The sequence below is a fragment of the Mesoplodon bidens genome, assembly GCF_964165515.1.
Source record: "Mesoplodon bidens genome assembly, chromosome: 5".
Lineage (NCBI taxonomy): Eukaryota > Metazoa > Chordata > Mammalia > Artiodactyla > Ziphiidae > Mesoplodon > Mesoplodon bidens.
The window spans coordinates 56,110,571-56,124,263 of record NC_138161.1 but is presented as its reverse complement, the minus strand read 5'-3'; the positions used below and the strand labels follow the sequence as shown (position 1 = coordinate 56,124,263).

Sequence of the window (13,693 nt, the reverse complement as noted above, 5' to 3'; positions counted from 1 at the left end):
ACTGGTTAAGATTTGAAAAAATGTTCTTCTTTCTGTGGTATTAATGTAGAGATGTAGAAATTTTTACCTTTGCAAGGTCCGTGTGCTTATTTTATTTGCCCATCAATAAAAATGAAGGGTGGAAAATGTACAGCATCTAGAAAATTTGTGAGGACAAGGTGATTTTTAAACAGGATATTTTCCCCCAACAACTTTTTCTGAAGTCTGATTGTTAGAGGCAGCCCCGATAAAGTGGACTATTTGTGTTAAGTCAGGGTATAAGAGAAAGTAGGCAGTGGTCCAAGAGAAAATGGGCTTTCTAGGACCTGCTTATGTTCCAGACAGTGATTGAGGGGTGGGCCCAGAAGTAAAACTCCAGCCTTGAGGGGCCAGGTGAGTAACAAATAAATGAAGCTGGCTGGGGAAGGTCATTTGTAATGGTAGGAATATCTAAAGGCATTCAAATTCAGAATTTTAAAAACTCTGTGTGGGGCAAGTAAAACACTTTACTGGCCACATTTGGCCAGTGCCACCAGTTTGTTTGTCTTTGTAGTTAGAGGCATGAAGAGAACATTTTATGCTTAAGATAGTTAGGTGTCAAAGTATTACTTTGGAAAGGATTCTTTTATGTGGTTACCTTGCAGGTAAAAATAAGCAGGACTATAAGATGCAGAGCTATAGAGGCAAGAGAAATTTAGAATCCTCAACTACTTAATTCATTAATTTGACATTTTTACTTAAACATATATTATGCCCAAGAGGCCAGTGATGAAAGGTGCAAGTTTAATTTTTTTTGAAGACGTCATCCTTTTATAGAAGTTGTTTCAGTTTCTGGACTTAACTATAAAGATAGAGGCATGTATTTTATAGCAAATTATGTAATCCAACGTTGTCTGTAAATGAAGCACTTTATCCGTAAATATGAAGTTAAAGCCCCACATGTTTCCACTTCATAGTAATTTTTACCTCCTCAGTCAGCCAAAACATATCTTTATTATCTTTTAGAGTTAAACTAACTCTGTTTATGTCCCGTTTGTTCATGCAACATTCCTCCTCTTCCCTGCAGTATATGCAATTTGATCAGAAGAAATGGTAAGGAAGACCCTGAGTTTCTTTTCTCCATTATATGTGTTCCTCCATAAAAATATCACCTCATCTCCTTGTCTTTTCAGGAATGAAACTGCTGAGAAGAAGAACAAAGATTTACAGGTCACGTGTGATTCTCTAAATAAACAAATTGAGAGTGTGAAAAAGCTGAATGAGTCACTCAAGCAACAAAATGAAAAGTAAAATCTCTAGTTCTTTATTCTAATTATTTTGGATTTTTCAAAAACAAAATGATTCCCTGTATATAGAACATTGCTTTTTATAGATAAAATTAATGGAATTATTACTTATTGTAGATATAAAGTGCATATTTGGCAGAAGTTAAGGGTGATTACCATTCTTTGGAATTTCCTCTTAAAATACTTGTTGGGGAGAAAAATGATATGATTCACTGATGTTTTCTTCTGTATTGTTTTATAACTTCAGAACTATTGCCCATCTAATAGAGAAAGAAGAACAGAGAAAAGAAGTACAGAACCAACTGGTAGACAGAGAATGTAAGCTAGCAAGTAAGTAGCTTATTTAACAAATTGTCTATATTTTAACATATCTTGTGTTGGAAGAAAATCAAAGCATAAGTGGTTTTTTGTTTGCTGTTTCATTATTTTCTACTTCTCTCATTTTTTTAAACCTTAAATCACATCTTAAACAGCTCTCCTTTTCTTGCCATAACATTTTACAAAGTAGTTTAGTTAGATTGATCAAATTGAAAAAGCAATACATTTTTTTGAAATCTAGAAGTTAAAGGAAATGATTGCCCTTTTTAAAAATAAAAATGTTTTAAAGAATGTAACAGCAGGTGGCAGTGCTAGGTAACTTTTAGTTACTAGCTTCTTAATGGTAGTAGTTCTGAAATGATCCACAAAAACATTTTTGTTCTAACTCACTTGACTTAGAGCACCGACATCTACCTATATAATTTTTCGTAGTTTTCTCTTGCCCTTTCTTTTCTAACCCTTAACTCTGAGGATTGTCCTTCCTCTCATTACTATATATTGTGTTTAGAACAGAGGAAGAGGGAAAGACATGGAGATTTGGCATTTTCTGTAGAATACTGGCATAGGAGAAGAGTTTCATGGTGTTTTTTTATTCATCAAGTACTGTATAACTTTTATTTCTAGCAAGATGTTCTTTCTAGTTGTCTCTTTTTTGTTCTTATATAACATAATGGCTTCTAAACCTTTTCAGGGTAATGTCAGTATAGGACTTTTGAGTACAAAGCTGACTGTTTGTTTGTTTGTTTTTTTAAGACCTGGCACAAAAAATAAAAGTACAAGAAGAAAAGATTGAAGTCTTACAAAGAGAAACGGAAGATAAAGAAGAAGCCATTGGTGTCCTTAGAAAAGAATTAAATAGAACAGATCAAATAAGAAAAGAATTGAGCATTAAGGTAAGAATCTGTTGCATTCTCATTTGCAGTAAAATGAAAAAGTCTTATTTTGTGAAAAAGGTGAATTTGGATAAATTAATGTTCTGTTTCTTTAGTAATTTTGCTTAGAAGATAATATTAGAATCTCAAAGTGATTTGACAATTGTTTGTTATGAGGGCTCTCACAGTGTGAAAACTTGTATTTCCTAAAATTATTACACATTAATTAAATGTATACTGTGTTACAGCACTTGCTGCTTTAAAGGGGGCAAAGGATACAGAAAGGGGTTCCCAGTTCTTAATGTCACATACAGGTAGCTACCTGTATATATGTATATAGCTGCATCTCTACTTGTAGGTATGGTGATAATAATAATCGTAGTTCGTATTTGTTTAGAACTTAATAGTTTACAAAGGACTCTTTGAAATGTTTTTCTTAATCTTCCTCCCTTTAACAAATATATTAATATACAAGTATTAATAAATATTTTCATCCTACAAATGAAACGGAATCTTGGGTTAAGTTACTTGCTCAGGGTTAGTCACATAGCTAAGTGAAACACTAGACTTATATATTCTAAGGTCATTGCTCTTTCTACATTATCATGATTGCTTGAGTGTGGTAGCCATGAATAGTGCTTTCTGGACCATCTACCATCAGGAAGATGAGAACAGACCAAGAATAAAAAGACTGAACAACTACAGAAAATAAGTGACAGAAGAGGCATAAAATTTAATGCCACATTTACAGATATCCTGGTTCTGCCTTAATGTGTTTATCTTAATAGTAATTCTAAATAATAATATGTAGTATTTTCTGCAAAAGCCCAACTGCGAGCATTGACTTAAAAAGACAAATTGAACGTGTCTCCCCAATTTGTATTATATTGTTTATCAACTATTGACCTTAAACTTACCATATAATTGTTAACTAAAATATAATACATATCGTAATGTATCTTTTGATATGGTTGTCTTACAAATAAAAACTAAGGACATCTTAAAGCATGTTTCTGTGAAAACATGCTAAGTTTTTTGTTTCCTTCAATTTCTCTCCCCCATGCCCCTTTTTTAGGCTTCCTCCCTAGAAGTTCAGAAGGCTCAGTTAGAAGGTCGTTTGGAAGAGAAAGAGTCCCTGGTGAAACTTCAGCAAGAGGAGTTGAACAAACACTCTCATATGATAGCAATGATCCACAGTTTAAGTGGTGGGAAAATAAGTCCAGAAACTGTGAATCTCAGTATATAGATATTATGTATTTATCTACTGGGAAGGTGGGGTAAGAAAGGTAATTTGTGACTCCAAAACAAGAGCAAATTATTATCTAATTATTAATTTAGTAAAGAACCTGATCTGATACATGTTTTTATTTGGTCTTAAAGTTTTACTTCTTGTTTCTGGATTTTATTGCTTAAAGCTTTCTTTGGTTTTTACTTCAGAATATTCTTCTTAGCCTCCATTATTGTTTTTTCTAAGGTGTTTTCTTTTTCCTTAGTTGCTTTCCACTCTCTTCTGCTTGTTTAATTTATTCTCATTTGTGATTAGATTTTTAAAATCAGATGTCAGTGAATTTATTTTTCCTTCTACTTTTATTGAGATATGATTGACACACAGTACTGTATGAGTTTAAGGTATACAACATAATAATCTGACTTATATACATTGTGGAATGGTGACCACAGTAGGTTTAGTGAACATCCATCATCTGATAGAAACAACATCAAAGAAATAGAAAAAAAGTTTTTTTCCCTTGTGATGAGAACTCTTAGGATTTATTCCCTTAACAACTTTCATATATGAGGTAAAGAAAGCAGTGTTAATTATCTTTATCATGTTGTACATCTCTAGTACTTTGTCTTGTAACTGGAAATGTGTACCTTTTGATCACTTTCATCTGATTCCCCCTTCATCCCCACTCAATGAATCTAAAATAACTTTATTACTGCATTGAAAATGTAGTAAGATACATGGTATAAGTTCTAAATTTTTTAAACATGCAGTGAATATTTGCAGAAATAATGTATAAAAGTTAGAAAATAGCTGATATATTGTGACTATATTGTTTATCACATAAAAAACTAGTAACTTACACAATTATCAATATTTATGAATTTCTTATGATTTACATACAGATAACTTGGATTCTACCTTTGCCATGTATTCAGAAATTTATTATTTGTTGTTAATTCTGATGTGAATTTCATTTGATATATTGTCTTTCATTTACATAGTTTTTAATTAGGCTGTTTAATTTTAAAGCATGACTTAAATGTCCTTATTTATGTATTTCTTTGATACAAAGGAATTTTTCAGTACTGTTCATTTGAATCAGATGTTCTAAGAAGAGTTTAAGAAGAGTTTTTATATTAAAATTTTTGGTTGATTTTATTGCTATGCTATTACAACCACTGATTTTACTTGGTATTTTCTTCACTATTTTTATCTCTGTTTGACTTAGGTAACTTAGATTTACTTCTATTTTTCAACCATAGTATATCTGAATTTATATTTAGAAAATATATTTTTATAATTCACTAATTACATTAAATAATATCAGACTAATAGTTCTGTATATTTGTATACATTTCGTACAGTTCTGCAAATTTTTTAAAAAGCATTGTGTTGTGTAACACATTTTAAATTGCTACTCTTTCCATAAGGGGTACATTCTGTTTCTTTTGAAACTGCATGCATTTTCAATTTAATATGAAAAAAAATGTTGAAATGGATAGATATGACTGAAGAACAAAAGGCCCTGTAAGATAAAAACCAAAAAATTCTATAAAATAAATACATAAATGAACCAAAGAGTTCTAGGGAAAATCAAGCTAACTTTACAGTTTAGACATCTCAAGACACTGAGCCTAGCCAAGGGCTGCCCAGTTGAACTTTTCGTGGTAATGGAAATGTTCTGTATCTACACTGTCCAGTACCATAGCCTTTAGCCACATGCGGCTGCTGAGCACTTAAAATGTGTCTAGTGCAGTGGAATAATTGAATTTTTAATTTTATTTAATTTTAACTTTAATTGCCATCCTACTGGACAGTGCAGATCTAGCCATTCTTGCAAGTATGCATTTGCTTAAGCCACTCAGTTTGCCTATTCTTAAAGACCAATATAGGCAGAGACTCCATATGTTTTTCAGCCTTTCTTTAATACAGCAGTTTTAACCTGTTACTCTCTTCTCCCTGAAGAAGAAAAGCCATATTTCAAAGGTGAGTACTAATTGTCATCCGTCTTCACTTCTCTTTTTCCATAGTCTTTCTGTCTCTCATAGCATCTTTCATATTGTTCCTGTTGTGTTGTTTTTCTTAACCTTAGTATGTTGGCTACATTTTTTTTTTTTTTTTTTGCTTTTTGGTCCTGTGTACCTCAGATCAGAAAAACAAGTGTGCATGTGTAAATGTGTGTATTTTTTCTTCCTTTGTAAAAAATTTTATTTTAAGCAAGTTTGAGTCACTACCATTGTCAGAGTTTTACAAATGAATTCTATAAAGAGTTTGAATCCAAGTGTACATTAACACACTTCCTTATACTGTTTAAACTTGCTACTTGAACAAATAGAGTTTCCATGGCTGATTGGAGTTATACTAAACTGTCATCTATTTAATGTCAGGGCAGAAAAAAAATGCTCATTAAAACTTAATGCTGTGTTTTGGGGGAAAATTGTCAGATTAGTGCCCTTTTAGTTTTCTTTATTATATGTTGCAAAAACTAGTTATTTATGTAAAGGATATAGTGAGGTTCTATCTTGAGTTAGGACTGTTACTTAAATGAAAATGTAACTGAATTTCAACTTCTACTTGAGCCTCATTCTTATATGTTATAGGTACCTCTAATCAAGGTATAGTCACTGAAATACATAACCCTATTTTACTTTGATATTTTTCTTTTCCTCTTTTCAAATAGTTATGAATCGTATTTACTGCTTTGCTTTTGACTTGCCTACTGTTGTATAAAACACATGTCCTGTGTATGACTTAATTCCTTTGCAGAAATCAGCACACATTTTCTGTAAAGGGCCAAGTAGTAAATATTTTAGGTTTCGTGAGACATACGGTCTCTCTTACAACTACTTAACTCTGCAATTGTAGCATGAAAGTAGCCGTCCACAGTATGTAAATAAATGGGCGTGGCTGTGTTCTGATAAAATTTTATTTATAAAAGCAGTTGAAACTTTGCTATTAAATGTTATATCTTACTGATTAATTTGACCCTTTTATCATTAAGAAATGTATCACTTTATCTTTAGTAATCTTTGTCTTCACATCTATTTTATTTGATATTAATATAGCCTTTTTATGTTTTCTGTTGGCCTGGTATATCTTTTTTTTTATCAACTTTTAATCTGTGTCTTATAAAATGCATGACTTGTAGACAGTATATAGTTGGGTCTTGCTTTTTTACCTGTTTTGACAAGTAAGTCCTTAACTTTCACAGTCCACTTGGAGTTAATATTGTACTACTTAACATAAAATGTAGAGACCTGACCACTATGTGGATTCTCTTATCCTCATCCTTTATTTCTGTGGTTGACATGTATAAGTATATACATTATTGACCCCCAAAACAGTGTTGTGGTTTTTGCTTTAAACAAGTATATAGAAATACTCTGGCTTTCAACATCATAATATATTTACCTACCTGCACACAATAAGACACACAAAGTAGTGCCTTCAATGTAGCATTACTGTTTTTCCTTCTGGAAATAATAAGTAACTTGTGGGAAGATACTGCAAATATCCTGTTTCTTCCAACTTTTGCCTACTAGTTTTAGTGTCCGTTGATGATTCTCGCTTGAATCAGTTATTACTCAGATGGTTGCCAAGTGGTTATTTTCTTTTACTTTTTTAATAGGAGACTATTGAACATTTTGTTAATACTATGATATACTGGGCATAACAGTCTAAACTGCATTATCTGTTGCATCATTGACAAAATACAGTGCTTACAGTTTTACAATTAATAGAGTATGTACTTTTTTGTTTGCATATTCTCATAAGCCAAGAATTTTGAGGTTTGCTTTCTGTAATTTGAGAAAATAAATAATATGTATGTTAAGCATATTGAATACTTTTTTAAACCATAGAGCCCTTTTGATATTATCTTCCTTCCCAAGCTCCCTAATTTGACAATTGCTCATTTAGTTTGTAAGATTCTGTTTGTTTCAGTCACTTGGCCTTGGCTCTCTCAGTGATCTCCAAAAAATATTAAATGCATGTTACCTGTAATGATAAATATTTTGAGTTAAGAAACTGATTGTATATTTTTAGCATTCACTGAGTTTACACTCAAAATAATAAATTTTAAAGAAATAATTAAGATGAACAAAAAAATATGACCTATGCCTTTAAAAGGTAGATGGTTTATTTTATTTTTATAATACCGATAATGAGCCTGATAAGTACTTGAAATCGCATGCCTCTGTAATCCATAAGTTGAGAGGAAGCATTGTAAAAATTTAAAATGCATGGGTTCTTTGAGATGCACATGTCCTATCTGGTCTTCTCAGGAACACTTATCTCTGCCGTCTTTTTAAAGGCAAATTTTAAAAAGATGGTAAAGTAATTTAGAACTTGACTTGTCAAGGATAAATAGAAATCTTAAGTGTCTTCTGTAAACACTAGTAAAAAGGGTTTAGCCATCCAGGTAGGTGACCTTGATTTGTTCCATCTGCTAGAAGCCCAATTTGAATCCAACCCCTTGTAACTGATGGCTTTTATGTTGTACCTGACTGAGGGCTGAAATTTTGAATGGGAACTATGAGGCCTCTGTGTTTGTTGTGTGTTCATATGTATCTATATGTGTGTTGTAGGTGTATGATATTGCCAAAAATGAATTCATAAGAGAGCTCTACTTAATTGGCATTAAAAAAAATTAAATGCTTATATAAATACTCAGAAATAAAAAACAATCTGGCCAGAATGAATTTTCAGGTTCATGTCATCTGGAAACTGATATCTGGCATTGAAGGTGGCTTAAGCTTGTTGGTTTGATTAATATAGACATGTTTCTAGAGTCATCAACGTTAAACATAATACTTCTGTTGTACCTAGGTTTATTAGAGGTCAAATAAGACCTTATTCTATCTGTTACAAATTTGTCAACAGGAAAGGTAACTCAATGTGAAAAAACTTAAGAAAAGTAAGATGCGTGTTTTTAGTAAAAGAAGTTGTGAAGGATGAAAAACACTGAAAAGAGTTATGCATGATCAGGATTTTGTAAGGTTGGATTTGACTTTAGTTGGTAAATGGATTTTGTTAGGAATGGGCTAGAACAAGACTGGATTTGGTTTCTCCCTCCTTCAAGTATTCTTGAAATGCTTCTTTTGACAACAGATTATGTGAGTTTCTTTGACTTTAAGTGACTTGTATTTGCTTTTGAGCTCTTTTGTAACTTTGGTTAAGAAATAAGTATTGTCTCACAGTGACCTATGATCCTATTTGACTAAGTGTTTTAAAACTTTTTGAAAAACTTCCCAAATACCAAATTTTAATTGTTTCTTTTGATTTCCAGCTAACTTTGGGGTACTTTAGAGGGCCCCTGAGGTATGTTAAGGAGAAATATTTAACTAGGATTATTTGGTATGTTAAATGTAATCAGTCATAATTCTGGTTATTGTAACCAAGTTTCTTTATCGATTACACTGTAATCAGATGTTTTACCATGCCTTTTAAGTCTTTTGTCATTCATAGATATTTTTGTACTCTGAAGCTGTTACAAAAAGTGCTTCATCATCAAGAAGATTCATAGAAAGGCTACAGAAACAGTTTTTCCACACCAAGATGATAGCTATGCGAGGATTCCAGACTATACCAACTTAAAACAAGGAGGTTTCCTGCCCCTGGGGCCCCTAGATCAGGCATCCAGAGATTTTTACTCCCTGACAGGCAGGGTCAATGCTCCTACTCAGCCTTGAAGCAGTTACAGAAGACAGACCATCGCCCTTCTGCTTCCCATAAGAATATGGGAGTAAAATCTCTGAGGGGGGAATGAAACAGGAGGGGAGGAAGCAGGGCACAACTTTTGAAAGAATGACACAGCCTAAGGATACAACATAAACTGATTAGAACCAAATGGATCCAAGATGGCAGACAAGTAGATTTCCACTAGACCTTGAACCTCAGTATACACTCACATCAGCAAGCTAAATGACACACCCACAGGCGCCATGACAGTTCCAAGACTGACCATAAGGATCAAAAAGTGGGTGGCGGCCCAATTCCTGGAAATCCCTGCCCCTTCCTAAAATAGAATACTCCCACTCATTAGCCTATGAAATTACCCGCTCCTATAAAAACTGACAACCCCATACCCTGGTGCCTCTCACCTGAGAGGGTCCACACTCTGTGGAGTGTGTTTCTAAATAAATCCACTTCTTAACTAAAAAAAAAGGGTTCCTTTGAATCTGCAATTTACTTTGAAGTCTTATACAGTCTTACTCTGCTTAGCATTTTGTAGCTAATTGACTTTCCTCCTGTCATACAAAGGCCTATTTTGTTTATGCTTGTGTTTATCTAAGCATTTCAAAAATACCCTAGAGAAAACAATTATCATCATGAATGAAAAAGTACCTTAATTCTCAGAACCCAGCTTTTTTGCACATTGAGCCACAAATAGCCCTTCATAAAGAAACTAAATGTGAAAAGAAGTATCTTTCCTCCCAACTAAACACTTTTTTCGTTATCTAATTCCCCAAGGATCCAGCATTTATATGCTTTTTTTTTTTGGTTTTTTAAAAAATTTATATTCTTGAAGTATAGTTGATTTACAATGTTGTATTAGTTTCTGGTGTACAGCAAAATGATTTAGTTATATATATTCTTTTTCAGATTCTTTTGCATTATAGGTTATTACAAGATACTGAATATAGTTCCCTATGTTATATAGTAGGACCTTGTTTATCTAGTTTATATATAGTGGTTTGTATCTGTTAATCCCAAACTCCTAATTTATCCCTCCCCACCTTCCCCTTTGGTAACCATAAGTTTTTCTATGTCTGTAAGTCTGTTACTGTTTTGTAAATAAGTCCGTTTGTATCATATTTTAGATTCCATATATGATATCATATATTTGTCTTTCTCATACTGACTTCACTTAGTATGATAATCTCTAGGCCATCCATGTTGCTGTAAATGGCATTATTTATTTACTTTTTATGGCTGAGTAGTATTCCATTGTGTGTATATGTGTGTGTACCACATTTTCTTTATCCATTCATCTGTCAAAGGACATTTAGGTTGCTTGGCTATTGTAAAACATTGGGATGCATGTATCTTTTCAAATTAGAGTTTTCTCTGGATATATGTCCAGGGGGAGATTGCTAGATCATAGGGTAACTATTTTTAGTTCTTTAAGGAACCTCCATACTGTTCTCTATAGTGGCTGCACCAATTTACATTCCCACCAACAGTGTAGGAGGGTTCCTTTTTCTTCAAACCCTCTCCGGCATTTATTATTTGTGGACTTTTTTTTTTTTTTTTTTTTTTTTTTTTTTTGCTGTACGTGGGCCTCTCACTGCTGTGGCCTCTCCCGTTGCGGAGCACAGGCTCCGGACACACAGGCTCCGCGGCCATGGCTCGCGGGCCCAGCCGCTCCGCGGCATGTGGGATCTTCCGGGATAGGGGCACGAACCCGTGTCCCCTGCATCGGCAGGCGGACTCTCAACCACTGCGCCACCAGGGAAGCCCTATTTGTGGACTTTTTAATGATGGCCATTCTGACCAGTGTGAGGTGATGGCTTGTAGTTTTGATTTGCATTTCTCTGATAATTAGTGATGTTGAGCATCTTTTCATGTGCCTGTTAGCTATCTTTATGTCAACTTTAGAGAAATGCCCATTTAGCTCTTCTGCCTATTTTTTGATTGGATTGTTTGGTTTTTTTGTTATTGAGTTGTATGAGCTGTTTGTATAGTTTGGAAATTAAGCCCTTGTTTGGTCACATCATTTGCAAATATTTTCTCCCATTCTGTGAGTTGTTTTTTTTTTTGTTCATGGTTTCCTTTGCTGTGCAAAGCTTATAAGTTTTACTAGGTCCCATTTGTTTATTTTCGGTTTTATTTCTTTTGCCTTACAAGACTGAGCTAAGAAAACATTGCTACAATTTATGTCAGAGAATGTTTTGCCTATGTTCTCTTCTAGGAGTTTTGTGGTGTCCTATCTTATATTTAAGCCTTTAAGCCATTATGAGTTTATTTTTGTGTATGGTGTGAGGGTGTGTTCTAACTTTATTGATTTACATGCAGCTGTCCAATTTTCCCAACACCACTTACTGAAGAGACTTGTATATTCTTGCCTCCTCTTTCAAAAGATTAATTGACCATAGGTGTGTGGGTTTATTTCTGGACTTTCTATTCTGTTGCACTGATCCGTGTCTGTGTTTGTGCCAATACCACACTTCTGATTATTGTAACTTTGTAGTGTTGTTTGAAGGCTGGGAGGGTTATGCCTCCAGCTTTATTCTTTTTCCTCAGGTTTACTTTGGCAATTCTGGGTCTTTTGTGATTCCATATAAATTTTAGGGTTATTTGTTCTAGTTCTGTGAAAAACGTTATAGGTAGTTTGATAGGGATTTCATTAAATCTAGATTGCTTTGGGTAGTATAGCCATTTTAAAGATACTAATTCTTCCAATCCAAGAGCATGGGATATCTTTCCATTTCTTTAAATCATCTTCAGTTTCCTTTATCAATGTATAGTTCTCAGCATATAAGTCTTTCACCTCCTTGGCCAGACTTCTTTAGTGCAAAGAAACGCAACAGATTTATGTATGTTAATCTTGTATCCTGTTACCTTGCTGAATATGTTTATCAGTTCTAGTTTTTGTGTGGAAAAAACTAGAAAACTTGAGGGTTTTCTGTATATAGTATCATGTCATCTGCATATAATGACAATTTTATCTCTTCCCTTCTAATTTGGATACCACAGAGGGTTTTTTATGTAAAGTCTAGCCAGTGCTGAATGAGAGAATGACATTTTCAAAGTCAAAGTAGGTTGAGTTACAGTTTCATTATGTTATTAGAAACTAATTTTTCACTAAGTGGCTGAGCATTTGGCAGGGATTTAGTAGTGAAAATGATTCTGCCTCTCTGTTAACATAATCTACACTCTTATTCCAAGAGTTATATTTCACCTCATTTATTTCAAAGAGCCAAAAGATAACAACATATTAGAGTAACCTTATTCTTTTCACAAACTTCAAATAAAAAGGCTTATGATCAGCCCTTAGAAAAGACAACACTGTTCATGTTCAGTTAAGCAGGGTTTTTCTTTACCCAAAAGTAAAGACTAGTATTAACTACTACAAACTAATTTATATAAAGCACACAGTTAATCAGCATGTTAGAGCTCTGGATTCTTAAAGAACAGTGAGCCCAGGCCTCATGTGTTTCACAAAGATATTTAAACTTCATATTGCATTTTCAGAAAAAAGACCCCATGATTCAAACACAAACTGATATGTGATTAAAAAAACATGTATTATGGGCAATTTCACTTCTGGGAATTTATCTTAAGGAAATAAGGCTGTGCACTAAGATTTAGGTACAGTAATATTCATTACAGCACTGTTTATTGTGGCACAAAATTGGAAGCAATCCATGTATACAGTTAGAGGAGTAAAGTACATTCATTCAATAGAATAATGTGTTGCCTTTCAAAAAAAAAGATTGAAATGTATAAGTACATGGAAAGAGATTCCTGTTGTGTTAAGTGCAAAAAGCAGGAAACCGAACTATTTGTAAACAAGGATTCATTTATCTGCCTATCTTTAGGATATAAATATATGTATATCTTTAGGTGCATATAAATATGTGTACATATACATATTATAAATGATGAAGTGGTTGCCTCTGACTAATGAAATTGTTTGAATTTGTTTATTTACATTCTAAAATTTTAAAATATATTTAACTTTTTAAAACCACGTTTCAACACATGAGTTTTATAACCGCATCTAAATTTAACTTTTGGCTCTATGTAAAGAAAGTTTCATCAATAAAATGAGGATAATACATACTTCATAGTATTGTTATATTTTCTAAAAAACAAAAATAAAGGGCGTGGCTTTTAGTAGTTTCTCAATGAGTGTTTATCTAAACCCTTTTGGAAGAATGGAATAGAAACCTTTATTTCCTTTGTCCATGGTTTCTTTATTTCTCTGCAAACCTATAGCCAATTATAGAAAGTAAAATTAATGGTAGAGATTCTGCATTTTCAAAAGTAGTGCAGGGTGGTGAGGT

The 13,693-nt window shown here is 33.2% G+C and overlaps 1 protein-coding gene across 2 annotated transcripts in view; it reads left to right on the top strand.

Moving 5' to 3' along the window:
- The window catches only part of CIP2A (cellular inhibitor of PP2A), a 39,215-nt gene that overhangs the window by 23,329 nt on the left and 2,193 nt on the right, over positions 1–13,693 (top strand). Inside the window, exons 18-21 of one of the 2 annotated variants that reach the window (XM_081235243.1) lie at positions 1,152–1,265; positions 1,513–1,595; positions 2,337–2,476; positions 3,531–3,918. In XM_081235243.1, coding sequence (XP_081091369.1) covers positions 1,152–1,265; positions 1,513–1,595; positions 2,337–2,476; positions 3,531–3,701 — 508 coding nt within the window. In that variant the 3' untranslated portion in view covers positions 3,702–3,918. Of the gene's footprint in view, positions 1–1,151; positions 1,266–1,512; positions 1,596–2,336; positions 2,477–3,530; positions 3,919–13,693 lie in introns of those variants that run through there. The other variant, XM_081235244.1, reaches the window with a different exon arrangement.